The 19,335-nt window shown below is 44.2% G+C and overlaps 1 protein-coding gene across 1 annotated transcript in view; it reads right to left on the bottom strand.

The window, feature by feature from the left end:
• LOC137341862 (guanine nucleotide-binding protein G(t) subunit alpha-2-like) overlaps positions 1-19,335 on the bottom strand; it is a 43,489-nt gene that overhangs the window by 15,260 nt on the left and 8,894 nt on the right. The window contains 2 exon segments of the mRNA XM_068005370.1: positions 14,857-14,985; positions 15,430-15,587. Coding sequence (XP_067861471.1) covers positions 14,857-14,985; positions 15,430-15,587 — 287 coding nt within the window.

Below are 19,335 nucleotides of genomic sequence, written 5' to 3'. Positions count from 1 at the left end.
GACCATCTCATGAATGGAAGAAAATAATCATTTGCATTGTAGCTTTTTTTCTCTTTGCCTTTTAGAGAACTCAGACATTTAGGACAAAGTCCAATAAATAAAGCAGTATCAAAGAAAGTAAGGTATGGACAGAGACTATCAGCAAGATAGCACCTAGGCTCTAATGTATAATAATACTTGAATTTATATAGGGCTTTCCATGTCAAATATCTGAAAATGCTTTATGTAATTCATTATTTTTAAAATTACAGTGACCATTCTTATGTAAGCAAAATGTGGCCACCATTATACACCAGCAATGCCCCACAGACAAGGAATAAATGAATGAATGATTCTGTTTTTAGGTTGCATTGGCTGGGGAAGGGACATTGGCCAAGATACCAGGAGAACTCTTTGCTCTTCTTTGAATAGCGTCATCAATTTTAGCATAAACTAGGCTAATGCTGTACTGAGAATCCTGGCATCTCCAACATTACAGTACTTTCTCAATACTTCTTTAGCCCAGATTAAGTGCTGAAGCTCTGGTGTAGGGCTCAAATGCACAACCATCTGATCCAGAACTGAGGTTTATACGAACTGAGTCAAGCATACCAACATTGAACCCTATAGTTCACTTTAGAGGGAAATATTGGTATTGGATAAATCTGAGGACAGGAAGTAGGTCTGACTACTTTGTACTGCTATTCTTTGCTCTGCTATCAACTTGTTTGCATCACACTATGGTAGGTGTAAGCGCATATCTAGATTTGGCCATAATATTTATGGATAGGCATGGACTTGTTGAAACATTTCAACCTATTTATTTTAAGTGGATTAATACCTCCAATAAAAATAACACTTGCCAGCTATTATTGCCAACAATAATTTCTACCTTCATGTGTGTATCAAGTTAACAGGAAAATAATGTAGGAAGAAAGACTTGCATTTATATAGCACCTTTCACGACCTCAGGACATCCCAAAGTGCTCTACAGCCAATTAAGTACGTTTGAAGTGTTGTAATGTAGGAATGATGAAGTCCAATGATAATTATCATGAGTGTTATGGCATATATTTTTAAAATTAGAAACGTAGCTGAAGGTCTAGGGCTATAATACAGGACACTACACAGTTTAAAAAGATTTGGAGAGATATTTCAGATAGTAGATAACTCAAGCATCTTGTGTTTTAAAGTCTGCAGAATGCAGGAGGAAGGGAAGACATAAGGAATTCTACAATTTGTAGCTCCTGGGAAAGCATGAATTAGAGGGGATAATGTGATAAGTCTTAAGTTCAAAAAAGAGAGAATGTAAGGAGGAGAAATGTGTAAGGCGTTTAGCACTTAAGAGGTACAGGAGGTGAGGAATGATTGTGATGTTGGAATCCAATAGTTAAGAAATTACTCTAACACTTATCACATTTGTATGACATTCTTCGTTTACTTTAAAAGGGCAGCTAACCTATTTATTTTAAGGGCATTAACACCTCCATTAAAATATCGGAAACATTTATTTCTAGTGCCTGAGTGATTCCGCTACTTCAGCTGCCCCTTTAACCTAGCTTCAACTTGCTCTATTAGTTATACTGTCCAACAGTCAACTTGCTCTATTAGTTATACTGTCCAACAGTCACTACAGACATACTCACTGAAAATAATAATTGAGGCTGAAACTTTAGTCACCAAATGTAAGACAGTTGACAATGGTAAAGTTGAATGAAAGGAACTGGCCAACACAAAAGATTTTACTTCATTAACACCTTCTGGGCGTTCATGGGAACAACAGATATTCAGGCTTCACATGGGAACATCTCAGCTGGGATTTCCTATCATTGGTCCCTTTGCTTATCACTTACACTGTTACAGAATTTCTGAACTAGTCAACAGTTGTCAATAACTGAATGTAAACAAGTCAGAGAAATGCATTTTCTACTTTTGTTGATGAGGCTGCTCAAGTTAACAAACTCAAGTTAATAGCTTGGTGATTAGAGGCCTATTGTTATCCATTAATGTAGATATTAGCAAGTTTATTTTTACTCTAGCACAGGATGTCATGTCTGCCAGGAATTGTTCTTTTGTGTTCTCAAGAAGTCCAGGGTTTAAGTAGTATTCAAACAATAGTGCCATTAAGACAATGTACTGCAATACAGTTGTGACTAGCAGCAGATTCCAGGTGCACCAGTGCTTCAGAGGGAATCCTTCCAATTTACGTTCAGCCTTTACTGAGTGGTTTTCAGTAACGGAGTGTACGACTGACCCATTGAACAATGAGTGGACATAACACAGATACAAATCACTAAAGAAAAGAGAACTAAATACTAAACACGAAAGCCCCAATTTGAACTCCCAGTGGGAGTTCTGCGGGCGGGGGGCTGAGGCGGACAGGAAACCGAACGGTCCTTCACAGCGCGAGACCCAGGAGATTTTAACGCTGGGGCCTCATCTGCAAAGGCCTCATCGGTCTCCCACCTGAACCCAGTAAGAAGCACGGCATTGCGCATTTTAGAGTTAAAATTACATCACCGGACCCAACATTTCAATATTTATGAGGCCCTCGCCTGCCTGCAACGTTCCTGAAGGTTTCCCGGGAAGGTGGGGGGGGGGTGGGGAGGAGAGAGGGGGGTGTTGGGAGTTGGATCTGCACCTGCAGTAGGCACAGACCCATTGCAGAAAGGTAATTTAAAGTCCTCTCCAAACTCTTTGGATGCGATCATATCTCCGTCAGTAGTAAGAGAGCATCGCTGCAGGCCCGAGTGCTCTGCACCTGTCCAGAACAGGGGTGGAAGGGGTGAGAGGGCAGGAAATCTGGCCCTAAGATTTCTAAAGCAGAACAAATTTTTTTCCCAGTTTTTTTTAAAACATTGACAGGGCATGAACTATTTTTATTTGGATTCTGTCCCATGTATCAACTACTCCATGGGGTGGAAAAATAGATCAAAACTCTGGTTGCCAATCAAAGATTCAAATTGTTTTTCCAGGTTTGAGGGTTAAGATTCAAAGAACAAATTTATGATAGATATTACATGGAGTTTGCTTTGCATGCTTAAGGCACACTTACTTTTTCTATTGTAAACAATTTTACAACACCAAGTTATAGTCCAGCAATTTTATTTTAAATTCACAAGCTTTCGGAGGCTTCCTCCTTCGTCAGGTGAACGATGTGAAAATGAAATCCTCGAAATGAAATCGCATTTATAATTCACAGAACAATGCTTGGTGAGTACAGACAGTTTTTTCACCAAGCATTGTTCTGTGAATTATAAATGCGATTTCATTTCGAGGATTTCATTTTCACATCGTTCACCTGACGAAGGAGGAAGCCTCCGAAAGCTTGTGAATTTAAAATAAAATTGCTGGACTATAACTTGGTGTTGTAAAATTGTTTACAATTGTCAACCCCAGTCCATCACCGGCATCTCCACATCATTACTTTTTCTAAACAGAGTTGAACAGCACCATCTTGTGGGTCAAGATTCCATTACCAGATTTTTTAAGCACAGTCAAAACAGTGGCACTGAAATTCCTCAGGTTACAATCCCACCGGTTACGTTAGGATCACGGCCAATGGTGCCTTCCAACGCTGACCCGGTCAGAGTCAACAGGAGGGTACCTCATTTGCATGGGTCAGGCAGGTGCAAATGTGGCTTTGGGCATATCTCCGGTGCCTGTCTGTCCATGGGGGTGGATAACCCCTACCCCCCCACCCCCATCATCCCCAGATCTGTCCATGGACTATCGGCCCCCTGAACGAGGAGGTTTGGGCTGTCACTATTATTCTGGGTCCTGAGTAAAGCTTAGGGCGTGTTCCCCATCCCCAGGTTCATCCACTGCCCATCATGTGACTTCGAAGTTCCGTCCCTGGCACAACCGGGTCTCCACCATTTTCCTGGGGGGTCTCACCAGTCTCCCACTGATGTTATCCCACCAGCAGAAGACTGGTGCAATCCCTGAGAAGTTTTGGGGCCAGAACAACCTTGCTTAATGGCGAGGAAGTAAAGTCAGTTAAAGAACAGTTTGGATTAACACAGGCCCCATTGCTGTGTCACTTGCAAAAGCAAAATCTATTTGTGCAACACATGTACACATTTAAAATAACTAACATTATGGTTAATAACATTTCACTATCATTAAGAGTACTTAATTAGTCATGGTGGGTGAAGAAGTAGGGGAAGGTGATCAAAGGTATGGTTAAAGAGATAGGTTTTGAACAAGGTTGGGGTGTTTAGGGAGAGGGGTCTAGATTGCAGGGCCAAGATGGCTGAAGGTACTGCAAATGAATGTGGAGTGGAGGAAAGGGGACGCAAAAGAAATCAAATTGGAAAAACAGAGGCTGCACATTTGCTCATCAGGTGGAGGGGATTGTCGAGGTAGGAAAGGGTGAGGCTATAACCAGTTGGTTTTTTTTGGTCATCTTGGTTGAGGGAGAAATGTTGGTCAGGAGACTAGGAAAAGTCTTCAAATAGCACCAGGGGATCTTTTATGTTCACCCGAGAAGGCCTCACTTTCACACCTCATCCAAACGATAGCACCTCCAACAATTCCATCAATACTGCACTGAAGTGTTAGCCCAGATAATGGGGGTGAATTTCCACGGAGATTCTCCCAATCTTCTGCCATAACTTGGATGGACGTTCCATGGAAACAGTGGAGAAACAGCATAAATGATCAGGAAATTCATCCGCTATTGTGCTTAAGTCTTGGAGTGGGACTTGAACCCATAATCTTCTGACTCAGAATCAAGGAGGTCATTGTAACCTAACCCACCCGGCAGGAAACCGACGGGATTAGATCGGGTGCCTGCTTTAAAAGCCCCGCCTGATTTTACTTTCCATTGACTTCAAGAGAAAGTCAGGCAGGTCAGATTAAACTTACCCGCAATAGTGTTACCAACTGAGCCAAGGTACCAGAAGCTGAGCATCAAGCCTCATCAAGCACTTTCTGTCACTTTAAAACGTAAAATCCCAAAGACTGAATTTTCCACTAGCTGCAAGGACGATGTAGCGATTTGAGTAATTTTTGGTAAGCACTGGCAAGATGGAGTTTTGCAGCAATAGCCTCGTCCAACACTTCAGTCTCCCAAACTGTCAGGCACTCTCCTCCATGTATCTTTACATCACATTGCTATCTGGAGGATGACTCGTGACTCGTAGCAGCAATGTGGCTTCGCTGTTCAGTTGGACAAAGCCATGCGTAAGATGGATGTTTAATGAAGTGGCAACTTATTTTTCCCCTTTTCTGAAGCAAATACTCCAGGGAAATGACCAGTTAATAACTGTTGAAATTTATCGCCTCTCTACTCTATTGTTTGGTTAATCTAAATTTCAGGCACCAGTAAGTTTCAAATTGATAACAACTGGAGCGACATGATTGCCTTGACCACTACAATACTGAGCCAAAGTTAGAATTATTTTAGGATCATACTGTCATCAATAAAGTTCTTCACTTCAACCTTCTCTTTCATTCAGGATAATTTTAACATCTATATCAATCAGTCTCGTATTTTGTGGTGGAAAATGAATTTGTGGGTTAGCAGATTGCAAGTAGAAACATGTGAGTTTTAAACTACATGTTGATTCATGTAGCTGGGAGTAGCGGAGGCAGGAGCGGACCTGATCAGAGACCGGAGCGGAGCAGGTAAATAAAGAGCGAGGAGCGAAGGCCAGGAGTCACTGGGAGCAGAGGAGGCAGGAGCGGACCTGATCGGAGACCGGAGTGGAGCAGGTAAATAAAGAGCGAGGAGCGAAGGCCAGGAGTCACTGGGAGCAGAGCAGGCAGGAGCGGACCTGATCGGAGACCGGAGTGGAGCAGGTAAATAAAGAGCGAGGAGCGAAGGCCAGGAGTCACTGGGAGCAGAGCAGGCATCCATTCGGTGGGATCGAAAAAAAAAATCAAGGAGTGACGTCACAGGACAACAGGTAGGTGATTGTTTGGTGAGTATTACAGCCTTTTTTTCCCCTCTCTAAGTTAGGGCAGTGGGTTAAATTAAGAGCTGGGATAATATAACTGCTATTATTTTATTAAATTGATAACTTGAACTAGATTAACAAATTAATCAAACTATAAATAATCGATTGAATAAAAACTTTTAAAAAACTAATTAAATAAAAAGGATGGCAGGGCAGGTGGTGTCGTAACTGCAGCATGTGGGAGTTTGTGGAGACCAGTGAGATCCCGAGCAACCACATCTACAGTAAGTGTCTGCAGCTCGAAGAACTTCGGCTCAGAGTCCGAGCTTTGGACATTGCGATGCATCAGGGAGGGGGAGAGTTATCTGGACACTTTGATCCAGGAGGCAGTCACACCCCTTAGATTATGTAGTACTTTAGAGTTAGTGAGTGTCAGGGACAGGAGGGTGTGACTTCAAGTCAGGCAGGTATGGGGACCCAGGATGTAGTGATGGAGGAGCCTCAGCCCTTGACCTTGTCCAACAGGTACGAGGTACTTGCTACCTGTATGGATGAGAGCAAGGACTGCAGGGAGGATGGGCAAACTGACCACGGCACCATGGTACAGAAGGCCATTCAAGTGGGGGGAATAAAAAGGAATGTGGTAGTGGTAGGGGATAGTATAGTCAGGGGGATAGACACTGTTCTCTGCAGCTGCGACCGTGAGTCCTGAAGGCTGTGTTGCCTGCCTGGTGCCAGCGTTAAGGATACCTCCTCGCGGCTGGCAAAGAACTTGGAGCACGAGGGGGAGGATCCAGTTGTCATGGTCCACGTAGGAACCAATGACATAGGTAGATCTAAGAATGAGGGAGTTCGAGGAGCTAGGCTCTGAATTAATAAGCAGAACCTCAAAGGTAATAATCTCTGGATTACTACCTGAGCCACATGTAAATTGGCATAGGGACAAACAGATCAGAGAGTTAAATGCTCGGCTCAAAGAGTGATGTGGGAGGAAGGGGTTTCGATTCATTGGCACTGGCACCAGAACTGGGGAAGAGGGAGCCGTTCTAATGGGACAGGCTCCATTTAAACCGGGCTGGGACCAGTGTCCTGGCGAATCAAACAACTAGGGCTGTAGGTAGGGCTTTAAACTAAAAGGGGGGGGTGGGTCAGGTGAGGGGAAATTTAAAAATCTAAAGAGAAAAGACAAGGCAATAGAGCAGTTTAGCAATCTGGGTAAAGACAAGCAGAGTGAGACAGTGAGGGACAGAGTTTAATGGAAACAGTGCATCAACGAGTAAGGTCAAAGCAGGGAATAATGGAAAAGTTAAAATTAGAGGCGCTTTATCTCAATGCATGAAGCATTCATAATAAGATAGACAAATTAGTGACACAAATAGAGACAAATGGGTTTGATCTAATAGCCATTACAGAGATGTGGTTGCAAGGTGACCAAGGTTGAGAACTAAATATTCCAGGTACTTGATGTTTCAGAAAGACAGGCAGAATGAAAAAGGAGGTGGGGAGGGTTTCCCTGATAATAAGGGATGATGTAAGAACAATGGTGAGAAAGGATCTTGGCTCAGAAGATCAGGAAATAGAATCAGTATCGGTGGAAATAAGAAATAACAAGGGGCAGAAAACATTGGTGGGAGTAGTTTATAGGCCCCCTAACAGTAGCAATACCATTGGACAGAGTATTAGTCAAGATATATTAGGAGCTTGTAACAAAGGTAATGCAATAATCGTGGGGGACTTTAATCTTCATATAGACTGGACAAATTGGTAAAGGTAGTCTGGAGGACGAGTTCATGGAATGCATTCGAGACAGTTTCCTAGAATAATACATCATGGAAACAACCAGGGAACAAGCTATTTTTGATCTTGTATTGTGTAATGAGACAGGGTTAATTAGTAATCTCATAGTAAATGATCATCTGGGGAAGAGTGATCATAAAATGATAAACTCAATGTGAAATTCTGAGAGGGACATACTTAAGTCCAAAACTAGAAACTTAAATAAAGCCAGTTACAAGGGTATGAGGGGCGAGTTAGCTAAGGTAAATTGGGAAATTAGATTAAAGGGTATGATGAAATATTTAAAGAAATATTTCAAAATTCTCAATGACTATATATTCCATTGAGAAATAAAAACTCCACGGGAAAAGTGATCCATCCGTAGCTAACTAAATAAGTTAAGGATAGCATTAGATTAAAAGAAGAGGCTTATAATGTTGCAAAGAATAGTAGTAAGCCTGAGGATTGGCAGAGTTTTAGAAACCAGCAAAGGATGACCAAAATATTGATAAAAAGGGAGAAAATAGAATGTGAGAGTAAACTAGCAAGAAATATAAAAACAGATTGTAAGAGCTTCTACAAGTATGTAAAAAGGAAGAGAGTAGCAAAAGTAAACATTGGTCCCTTAGAGACTGAGTCAGGAGAAATTATAACGGGGAATAAGGAAATGGCAGAGATGTTAAACAAATATTTTGTATCTGTCTTCACAATAGAGCTCTCATTAGAGCAGAGAAGGTTGAGAGGAGATTTAGTGGAAGTGTTCAAAATCATGAAGGGTTTAGATAAAGTAAATAAAGAGAAACTGTTCCCATTTGCGGAAGGGACGAGAACCAGAGGACACAGATTTAAGGTGATCGGCAGAAGAACCAAAGGCGACATGAGGAAAAACTTTTTTACGCAGCGAGTGGTTATGATCTGGAATGCACTGCCTGAAAGGGTGGTGGATGCAGATTCAATCGTAGCATTCAAAAAGGAATTGGACAAATATTTTAAGGGAAAAAATTTGCAGAGCTATGGGGAAAGAGCGGGGTAATGGGACTAACTGGATTGCTCTTACAAAGAGCCGGCACAGGCTCGATGGGCTGAATGGCCTCCTTTTGTGCAGTGATGATTCTATGATGCTATGATTCTAGAAGATACAAAAAGCATACCAAAAATTGTGGGGAACCAAGGGGATAATGAGAGTGAGGAATTTAAAGCAATTACTATCAGTAGAGAAAAAACGCTAGAGAAACTAATGGGACTAAAAGCCAACAAATCTCCTGGACCTGATGGCCTACATCCTAGGGTTCTAAAAGAGATGGCTGCAGAGATAGCGGATGCTTTGGTTGTGATCTTCCAGAATTCCCTAGATTTTAGAACGGTCTCAGCAGATTGGAAGGTAATAAATGTAACCCCACTATTCAAGAAAGGAGAGAGAGAGAAAACAGGGAACTACAGGCCAGTTAGTCTGACATAAGTCATTGAGAAAATGCTGGAATCCATTATTAAGGAAGTGATAACAGGGCACTTAGAAAATCATAATATGATTAGGCAGAGTCAACATGGTTTCATGAAAGGGAAATTGTGTTGAACAAATTTATTAGAGGATGTAACTAGCAGGATAGATAAAGGGGAACCAGTGGATGTAGTATATTTGGATTTCTAAAAGGCATTCGATAAGGTGCCACATAAAAGGTTGCTATGCAAGATAAGGGTTCATGGGGTTGGGGTAATATATTAGCATGGATAGAGGATTGGTTAACGGACAGGAAACAGAGAGTAGGGATAAATGGGTCATTTTCAAGTTGGCAGGCTGTAACTAGTGGAGAGCTGCAAGGATCAGTGCTTGGGCCTCAGCTATTTACAATCTATATTAATGACTTAGATGAAGGGACCGAGTATAATGTATCCAAGTTTGCTGACGATACAAAGGTAGGTGGGAAAGTGAACTGTGAGGGGGACACAAGGAGTCTACAAAGGGATATAAACAGGTTAAGTGTGTGGGCAAGAAGGTGGCAGATGGATTATAATGTGGGGAAATGTAAGGTTATTCACTTTGGTAGGAAGAATAGAAAAGCAGGATATTTTTTAAATGGTGAGAAACTATTAAATGTTGGTGTTCAGAGAGGTCTGGGTATCCTCGTACAAGAAACACAGAAAGTTAGCATGCAGGTACAGCAAGCAGTTAGGAAGGCAAATGGCATGTTGGCCTTTATTGCAAGGGGGTTGGAGTAAGGAAGTCTTACTACAATTGTATAGGGCTTTGGTGAGGCTACACCTGGAGTACTGTGTACAGTTTTGGTCTCCTTATCTAAGGAAGGAATTACTTGCCTTAGAGGGGGTGCAACAAAGGTTCACTAGATTGATTCCTGGGATGAGAGGGTCGTCCTATGATGAGAGATTAAGTAAAATGGCCTATATTCTCTGGAGTTTAGAAGAATGAGAGGTGATCTCATTGAAACATATACGATTGTGAGCGGGCTTGACTGAGTAGATACTGAGAGGTTGTTTCCCCTGGCTGGAGAATCTGGAACTAGGGGGCATAGTCTCAGGATAAGGGGGTCAACCATTTAAGACTGAGATGAGGAGGAATTTCTTCACTCAGAGGGTTGTGAATCTTTGGAATTCTCTACCCCAAGGGCTGAGTTGTTGAGTATATTCAAGGCTGAGGTAGATAGATTTTTGGACTCTAGGGGAATCTAGGGATATGGGGATCAGGTGGGAAAGTGGAGCTGAGGTCGAAGATCAGCCATGATCTTATTGAATGACGAAGCAGGCTCGAGGAGCCGTATGGCCTACTCCTGCTTCTAGTTCTTACGTTCTTATGTGTAAATTGGCCGATTCATTCAGAACCAGTCAAGCCTGTGAATCACAAAATAATTTTTCAGTAAGTGCATTTCTTTTGCTGCTGGTTATAATTTTGTTTCCCAATAAAATTAACTGCAGAGCCCCCCTGTGGGAACTTGAGCCATTGACATATCGGGCTCGATTTTAAAAAGGCAGCAGGATGGCGGCAGGAGGGTCAATGGGTGCGTGGAAAACCCAACTAACAAAAACTCACCTTTCCCCACGCGATCGCGACTTAATTGGTGCCCCTTAACCTTGTTTCCAGGTTTGCCGTCCGAAAGCTGCGCAGTGGGCGGACTGCACACCCGCATGACAGGCTGTCAGCTGGAGCATCTGGATTTAAAGGGCCATTGCTCCAATGGATTTTGCTGGAGCAAAGAGCCGGAAGACCCAATGGAGCAGCACAGGGGCAAGGCTGTTCCAAGATTCAGCGATGCCTCACTTCAGCTGCTACTGGTCGGGGTGAGGAGGAGGAGGAAACTATTTTACCCGGCCGACAGGAGGAAGCCCCTTGCCTCTACCATCAAAAAGGCCTGGCTCGAGGTGGCAGAGAAGGTCACCAGCAGCAGCAACATATCCCGCACCTGGGTCCAGTGCAGGAAGCATTTCAATGACCTGACTAGGTCTACAAAAAGTGAGTACGCATACTGATTCTCCTGCATTCTGTTGTGCACATCACCCACCCCTCCAACTCATTCTGCACTGCCAAGACTACTCCATCACATCACTCCTCACACCCAATTAAGGCTCATCCTCAACTTACCTGCAGTGCCTGAGCACTTCCTCACCTCCCCATTTGTGACCCCACCACTGCCACTCACCCCAATCCTGATCCAATATGATGTCTCATATTCGCCATCTGATGCATCTCTTTCATGGTCAGCCTCACCCAAAGCAATACATTCATCGGTTGGCCACATCACCATCACTCACTCACACGTCTGTACTTTCTCCCCTTCTAGAAGAGAGCGCAAAATGCACGGGAGAGGGCGAGAACTGGAGGGGGACCTCTACAAATAATGGTCCTCACAGACACGGAGGAGGAGGCCCTCCAGATCAGCCGCACCCTCGAGTGCCTGTCCGTCAGGGACACCGTGACTGGCACCCCACAAATGTCTGGTGACACAACTTTAAAATTCATCACACACAACATGAATTGATATTAACAATGATTGGCATGTTGAACTCCTCAGTATGCTCATCGCAACATGACACATCTATGATGATGCTTAATATTGCCTTCTGTTCTCTTACAGGCCCATCTACGACCGTAGTGATGGCAGAGGGCGATTCCTCAGAGGATCTGCCGGCATCTGAGGGCGCACTGTCACATCTTAGCAAGCCATCCACCAGCGCAGATACTCACACCTTGGTGGGTCCTAGCGGTCAGTTGGTTGGCGTGGCACCTGGTGAGTCACCACACACAAGTGAGCACGAGCAGACACTGGTGGCAGGGGCAGCTGTGGAGAGTCCGCGTCAGTGGACGCAATCCTCTCCAGATGAATGCAGATGCTGAACACCAGGGGGCATCCTTTAAAAGGAGAATGATCGAGGAACAGCAGCACATTTGCGAGGTACTGGAACAGGTGCCAGGCGCACTCTCCATAATAGCCCGGAGGTTGGAGGAGTCCAACTCCTGCATTAGTGGAATGGTGGCACAGGAAGGGAGGGAATCTCTGAGATAGTGTTGCAGGGACGTGAGCAACTGTCTGAGATAGTGTCGCACGTAACTGCTGAAATGTCTGAAATAGTATCGCAGGTAAGTTCGGGAACGTATGCGATGGAGAGAAGGCTAGCCTCCATTGAGCTTCAAGCACGGCTCACAAATGAGTCCATTCAGGCCCTGACAACAGCCGTTTGGGCTCACGGTGAACAACTTTACAGCTTGCCTTACAAGGCTTCACACATGTCCTCCAAACTGTTGTCCAGCAGCGTGGTAGGAGTGATGTGAGCCTGGCCCAGGAGAGGGATGATGGCAAAAGGGGACATAGAAGTGGGGACACCACTCAAAGCGCTCCCATGTTTCACCCGTTGCCCCCCTCAACCAGTACCCGCAATGCTGCCTCCTCTCCAGGTGGCTGAGTCAGCCCCTGCACAGGAGCAGTCTTTAGAGGGGCCCTAACGGGCTCCAAAACCCAGAGGGCGTAGGCTGAAAGCATCTAAGCAGTCCGGCCATGGACATGAGCAACCTGCCATGGACATGAGCAACCTGCCACTACCTCTGCTGCAGCCACAAGGGATGCACCACGTAGAGGCGGTAGGAAGAGACAGGCTAAGGATTTGTGAGCACGAAGGGTATGCACAAGGGTGTCTGACAGATGGTCATGTTTTTCATTTATATTTGGTTTTTGTTAAAGTCACATTAAATGTTTTCACAAAAGCCTGGCTTTTGTGATAGTGCCCTTTCATCTGCTTCACCATGAACGGCAAGATTTGATGCCACCCATTGGGTCACTTTACAGTGGGTGTATGTGTATTTGCAGGACTGTTTTGTGCAGGGAGCGGGGTGGGGAGCTGGTGTTGGCACTGGTCTTTCCAGGTGGTGTGAAGACTGGACTCTTCTCAATTTCTGATCTTACGAGAACTGTTCACATATGAGAGACTCGCTGGCCTCACGAGCAGCCAGGCGAGTCGCTGCTCTGCCCATGGGTTCATTCTCCTCCTCCTCCTGCTCCTGCTCCTCCTCAATGTGGATGGCAGATGTGGATGGGACTTCCTCAACCGGTGCCCCTCTCAATTGTGCCATGTTGTGCAGGACACAACACACGACTATAATGCTTCCCACTCTCGCTGGTGCGTATTGAAGCGCTCCCCCAAAACGATCGAAGCACTGAAATTGCATCTTGAGCAGCCCTATAGCATGCTTAATTGTAGACCTGGTGGCGATGTGGCTTTCGTTATATTGATGCTGTTGCTCGCTGATGGGGTTCCTCAGAGGTGTCATGAGCCACATGTGCAGGGGGTATCCCTTGTCCCCGAGGAGCCAGCCCTTAAGGTTGTTTGGTGTGTGGAAGAGGCCCGGGATGTTGGATTCCCTCAGAATGAACGAATCATGGCAGCTGCCAGGGAATCTGGTGCACACCTGAAGAAATCTTTTGCAGTGGCCACAAACAGGTTGATGGAGTGATATCCCTTTCCATTGATGAACAGTGCTGGCTCATGTGGAGGTGCTCGGATTGCTATATGCATGCAATCGATTGCACCCTGTACACGTGGGAAGCCAGCCACAGTGTGGAATCCTACTGCCTTCTCCGTCTGGCTGAGGTCGTCCATGTGGAAGTTGATGTATTGCGAGGCTCTGCGAAACAAGCCGTCGGTGACCTGCCTTATGTACTTGTGGGCAGACGACTGAGAGACCCCGGTGATGTCACCGGTGGCACCCTGGAATGATCCAGAGGCGAAGAAGTTGAGGGCAGTGGTGACTTTAACTGCGGCGGGTAATGAGATGCCGCCAGGCCCAGCCGGGAGCAGCTCGGCATGAAGGAGGCTGCAGATGTCTGCGACCACCTGGCGTCTCACTCTCAGCCTCCATAAGCACTGCTCCTCAGAGAAGTCCAGGAAGCTGAGCCTTGGTCTGTAGACCCTCTGACGAGGGTGGTGCCTCCTGCGAAGTTGCTTCCTCTATTGTTCCCCTCTGTACTCTTGTGCAGGTGCTTGTGGCGCAGCACTGTGTTGTGGAGCTCCAAGTGGCGGAAGTGCACACCGTGCCTGGCGAGGATGGTGATGTTGCTCGTCCTCGGATGTAGTGATGAATGCAGCCATCGCGCCCCCTATACTGATGGTGTCAGTTTGAGGGGGTCCGAAAAGTTGGTGAATATGTGTAAGCAGAACAATTCTAAGTGGAAACCAAGAATTTTGAGTCTAAACAAAAGATCTCCCAGCCAAAGGTTTGTCTGAGAGAACTGAGTGCCCTGCTGCAATAACTTACCTTTTATCTCCATCTGTCAAACAGGCATTTAAATGTCCAAATGGCTGCCGGCTGAAACACAACTTGTTCACCCAGCATGGGAAACACGCTGAAGCAGTGATGAAATCGCTTGCCTTCACTCTTAATTATATTCATGTACATTTCAAGTATTTCAAGTACTTGAATTGCTTGTTTAAATATCATCCCACCGGCTTTAATTGCCGGCAGGACTTCCGGGTTTGGGAACGGCACGCACCCTGATGACTCTGGGTCGTGCGCGTTCTTAGGTGTGTTGGAGCCGGGATTTCTGCCCGCTCCTGGAAATGGCGATTTTCTTCGCCCCCATTGCAGCCGCAGTTCTGTTTTAAAATCGAGCCCATAACGTTTTCATAATACACCAATCTGAAGCAATCTAGCATTGGGTCACCCAGGGTAATTCACTTTATCACATTGAGGAATTACCTGAAGTGTAAATCCTTGAATGTAAATTGAGTCTCAATGATTCCTGTTGTCTTTACCCTTGATCGTAAGACATCTTGTTCTGATGGGACATACTCAAGAGCTGTGAGTCTCACCAGAGAATTGAGGTAGCTGATGAGATGCAAAGAGAAACCAGTGATTGCGATGCTCTTCACTCCTAATTCACAAATTTCTCACTGAGCCTTACATGATTGCCAAAAAACACTCCCTAAGCTTCCTGTAAAACATAATACCATTAGACCACAAAAAAAAGTAAATATATAATGGCATTCCACTCTTTTGCACAAGTAAATAAAACTGGACCTCTATTCATTCTGCAACAATAATAACCTGCATTTATGTAGCATCCTTAACATAAAGAAAGTAATGCTTTAGCCTGTTTATTTTAAACTGGTTAGCATCTCTGTTATGATAGTGGGCAAAGCAATTTCATACAGTATTCAAAGGGCCTAATTGCAAGGCATTGGTTCACTTTTTTATTAATAATTATTATAATACTAGGTATATGTATTTTGCCATGTTATGTCTCGAGTAAAAGATATAGTTGTCACTTACTATGAGGCAGAATCATTGAGCTGATATTCTGAAGCTCTCTCAAAGCAGGCCTGAATTCCTGGGTCTTTCCAAAGCCTACCTATGATTTCTACAAGTTCTGTTGGCATGCTGCCTTCCTCTACTGAATCAGCCAGATTAAAAAGAAACCGCGCATCGTCCTGTAAAGAAAAGTAAAGACAATAAATATATTGTTTCTGAACACTATCATTTGATATTTAAAAAAATATAGGTAAACGTTTTCATAGAAATGGGCCTGAATATGTCTTGAGTTTCAGCTGTTTTACTGACTAAGGTGTGCAATGTGCTGTGTAATATAACAATACAAGCCAAAAGAAGTTGTCCATCGTTGCCAACCATTTTGTTTTGCATGAACAACCAAGGATTTTGGAGTGCTGTTCTCAACATCAGTAGTTTGCCATAAAATGCAAACTTTCTTATGGCATTGAGCATTCCAGGCTGGTTCGTCCCAAGAAGCCCCAGAAGTTGTTTGTACACATGTGCGAACTTATGTAAATTCATGAAACTCGGAGTGCTAGTGCACCAAGGTTGTGGGTCCTGTGCTGGCTTACCTCAGATGCTTTAATAACCATTACAAAACCTGAAAGAATTCTCTCCAACTTTCAGTTTTTTATATAACTCAGCACTTTAACATTTGTATTTAGTTGAGAAAGGCCATTATTCACTCTCTCTGACACAAATCATGTTCAATTTTTTTGCTACATGGGGTCAGAAAAAAGAATCCTTTCATGAAGAAAATTAGATGCTGCATTATAATTGATCGTCAGTCCTCTACTTTTAGATGAACTTGTTATCATTATAGTATTACAGTATGGTACAGCACAGGAGGCCATTCGGCCCATCATGCCTGTGCCAGCTCTTTGGTGGGGCTATCCAATTAGTCCCACTCTCCTGCTCTTTCCCCATAGCCCTGTAAATTTCTTCCCTTCAAGTATTTACATAATTCCCTTTTGAAAGTTACTATTGAATCTGCTTCCAACGCCCTTTCAGGCAGTGCATTCCAGATCATTACAACTCGCCGCGTAAAATAATGTTTCCTCATGTTGCCTCTGGCTCTTTTGCCGATCATCTTAAATCTGGCTCTACCTCACCACCTCCTCCCTCGACCCCTCTGCTGTCACTGATTTGTCACACTGCTTGTCTGACTGGATAAGCAAAAATTTCCTCCAACTAAATATTGGGAAGACCAGTCATTGTCTTCGATTCTCGCCACAAACTCCGTTCCCTAGCCACCGACTCCATCCCTCTCCCTGGCCATTGTCTGAGGCTGAACCAGACCATTTGGAACCTTGGTGTCCTATTTGACACTGAGATGAGTTTCCAACCACATATCCGCTCCATCACCAAGACCGCCTACTTCCACCTCCGAAACATTACCTGTCTCTGCCCCTGACTCAGCTCATCTGTTGCTGACACCCTCATCCATGCCTTTGTTATCCCCAGACTTTACTATTCCAAACCTCTCCTGGCTGGCCTCCATAAACTTGAGCCCACCCAAAACTCAGCTGCCCGTATCCTAACTCGCACCGTCCCATTCACCCATCACCCCTGTGCTCACTGACCTACATTGGTTCCCAGTCCAACATTACCTCGATTTTAAAATTCACATCCTTTATTCAAATCCTTCCATGGCATCGACCCTCCCTATCTCTGTAACCTCATCTAGCCCTAGAACCCCCTGAGATCTCTGCGCTCCTTCAATTCTTGTCTCTTGCCCATCCCCGATTTTAATTGCTCCACCATTGGCAGCCGTGCCTTCAGCTGCCTGGGTCCTAAGCTCCGGAATTCCCTCCCTAAGCTTCTCCGCCTCTCTGCCTCTCTCTCCTCTTTTAAGACACTCCTTAAAACCTACCTCTTTGACCAACCTGTCCTAATATCCCCTTACGTGGCTCAGTGTCAAATTTTGTTTGATAATCGCTCTTGCAAAGCACCTTGGGATATTTTACTATGTTACACCTTCCATCACTTTGCTGATGATTGAGAGTAGGCTGATGGGGTGGTAATTGGCCGGATTGGATTTGTCCTGCTTTTTGTGGACAGGACAAACTTGGGCAATTTTCCACATTGTCGGGTAGATGAGAGTGTTGTAGCTGTACTGGAACAGCTTGGCTTGAGGCACAGCTAGTTCTGGAGCACAAGTCTTCAGCACTACAGCCGGGATGTTGTTGGGCCCATAGCCTTTGCTGTATCCAGTGCACTCAGCCGTTTCTTGATATCACGTGGAGTGAATCGAATTGGCTGAAGACTGGCTTCTGTGATGGTGGGGATATCGGGAGGAGGCCGAGATGGATCAACCACTCGACACTTCTGGCTGAAGATGGTTGCAAACGCTTCAGCCTTGTCTTTTGCACTCACGTGCTGGACCCTGCCATCATTGAGGATGGGGAGGTTTACAGAGCCTCCACCTCCCGTTAGTTGTTTAATTGTCCCACAATACTCCAGCTACGGTGTAACCAGTGTTTTATAAAGGTTTGTGTTTGTGTCTGAACAAAAACACAACACTGTTTTCATGGGAATTACCATTGAACATACCTGCCATTATACTGTACGAGTGTATCCTGTAAATACTGACCTGGATGGTTTTGATATGTCCCTTCTTTATCTAAGTGATACTGGCTCACTGCTGTTCACCCAACACCAGAATAGTACATACTAGTCAGAGCTGAGTTAAGAATTCTTGGGGTTCCAGGCACCAAGAACATACGAGGCTCCTCCATAACCCCCACACCCCCCCTCCCAGTATAACATAAGTGTGCAGTAAAATGCCTAGGAGTTTAATCTTTCATTCCTAGAAACTCCAGGACAATCTTGGAGAGTTGGCCACCCTAGTTATGATGAGCTTTACCAGGAACCCTATATTTGGCTGGGCCCTCATGTTAATCGTTAATCTGCTCTTGATCCCAGTGGTTTATGAGAACAGCAATATCTGCAGCACAGATTACCAGAGAAAGGAGACCAACAAGGTGGCGATAACAGCTCTGAATTTTTCATAGTACAATGATTGGTAACACTGCTATTTGAAAAGAAAACCCATGGACAAAATGAGCCAAAATAGAATGAACATTTGTAGTTTTATTGAGTCGTTGAGTAGTTAGCCTTTTTTAGGGCTGTGCTAGTTTGATAGGTTGGTACAGGTGTCGCTGGTGGAAGATGTACATCTGCACTATGGGCGCCCAGCATCATATTATCAGCCCCTTGTTTTCAATTACATAGAACATTGAAAAATAATGGGCTGTACTTGGAATACAATCTGAGAAATAGACTTTCTGTTGATCCTAGAATGAGGGCACTTTTAAAACACTTGTACCATTAAAAAGCTTTGGCAATATTTGAGAAATCAATAAAAAGTATTTGTATTTTAGTGGTATGGAGCACACCTGCAGAAAACATCTTACTTCAATTCGTTCGTTGCTTAGGCAACCTAAATGAAAAATGTTTCAATGTATACCTGAAGAAAAAAAACTGGCCTCTCACAGTAAAAGCTCTGGTCTTATTTGAAAAAGCACACGACAATGTGTAAGATAGACTCTCTAGAGCCTAGTCCTGTTCTTCAGTTGACTGCGCACATCCATATGAATGTGACGCTTTTCTGAAGAGTTCAACAATTCACTTAACCTTTTTAAAAATCTTTCCTGAATGCTGAATATTTAAAGAAAGATCACGGTCATTTGAGAGATTGAAAAGGCTCAGAAGAAACATGTGTCAGGAAATTATCTTGCACAAGCAACCCAATGACATTTTTGTGAGGAGATGGCGATCTTGGGAAGTGAATGACAATTTGCGTGATATGAATAATGTGTGCGCATTGATCAACAGAAGGAGAAAGCTTTCTCGGCTAATTTGCAAGAGAACAAAGAGCCTCCTCTTATGTTCATTTAAATAAAATAT

The sequence above is a fragment of the Heptranchias perlo genome, chromosome 24 (genome assembly GCF_035084215.1).
Source record: "Heptranchias perlo isolate sHepPer1 chromosome 24, sHepPer1.hap1, whole genome shotgun sequence".
Taxonomy (NCBI): domain Eukaryota; kingdom Metazoa; phylum Chordata; class Chondrichthyes; order Hexanchiformes; family Hexanchidae; genus Heptranchias; species Heptranchias perlo.
Note: the sequence above shows the minus strand (reverse complement) of the source record. Positions and strands in the feature narration are given on the sequence as shown.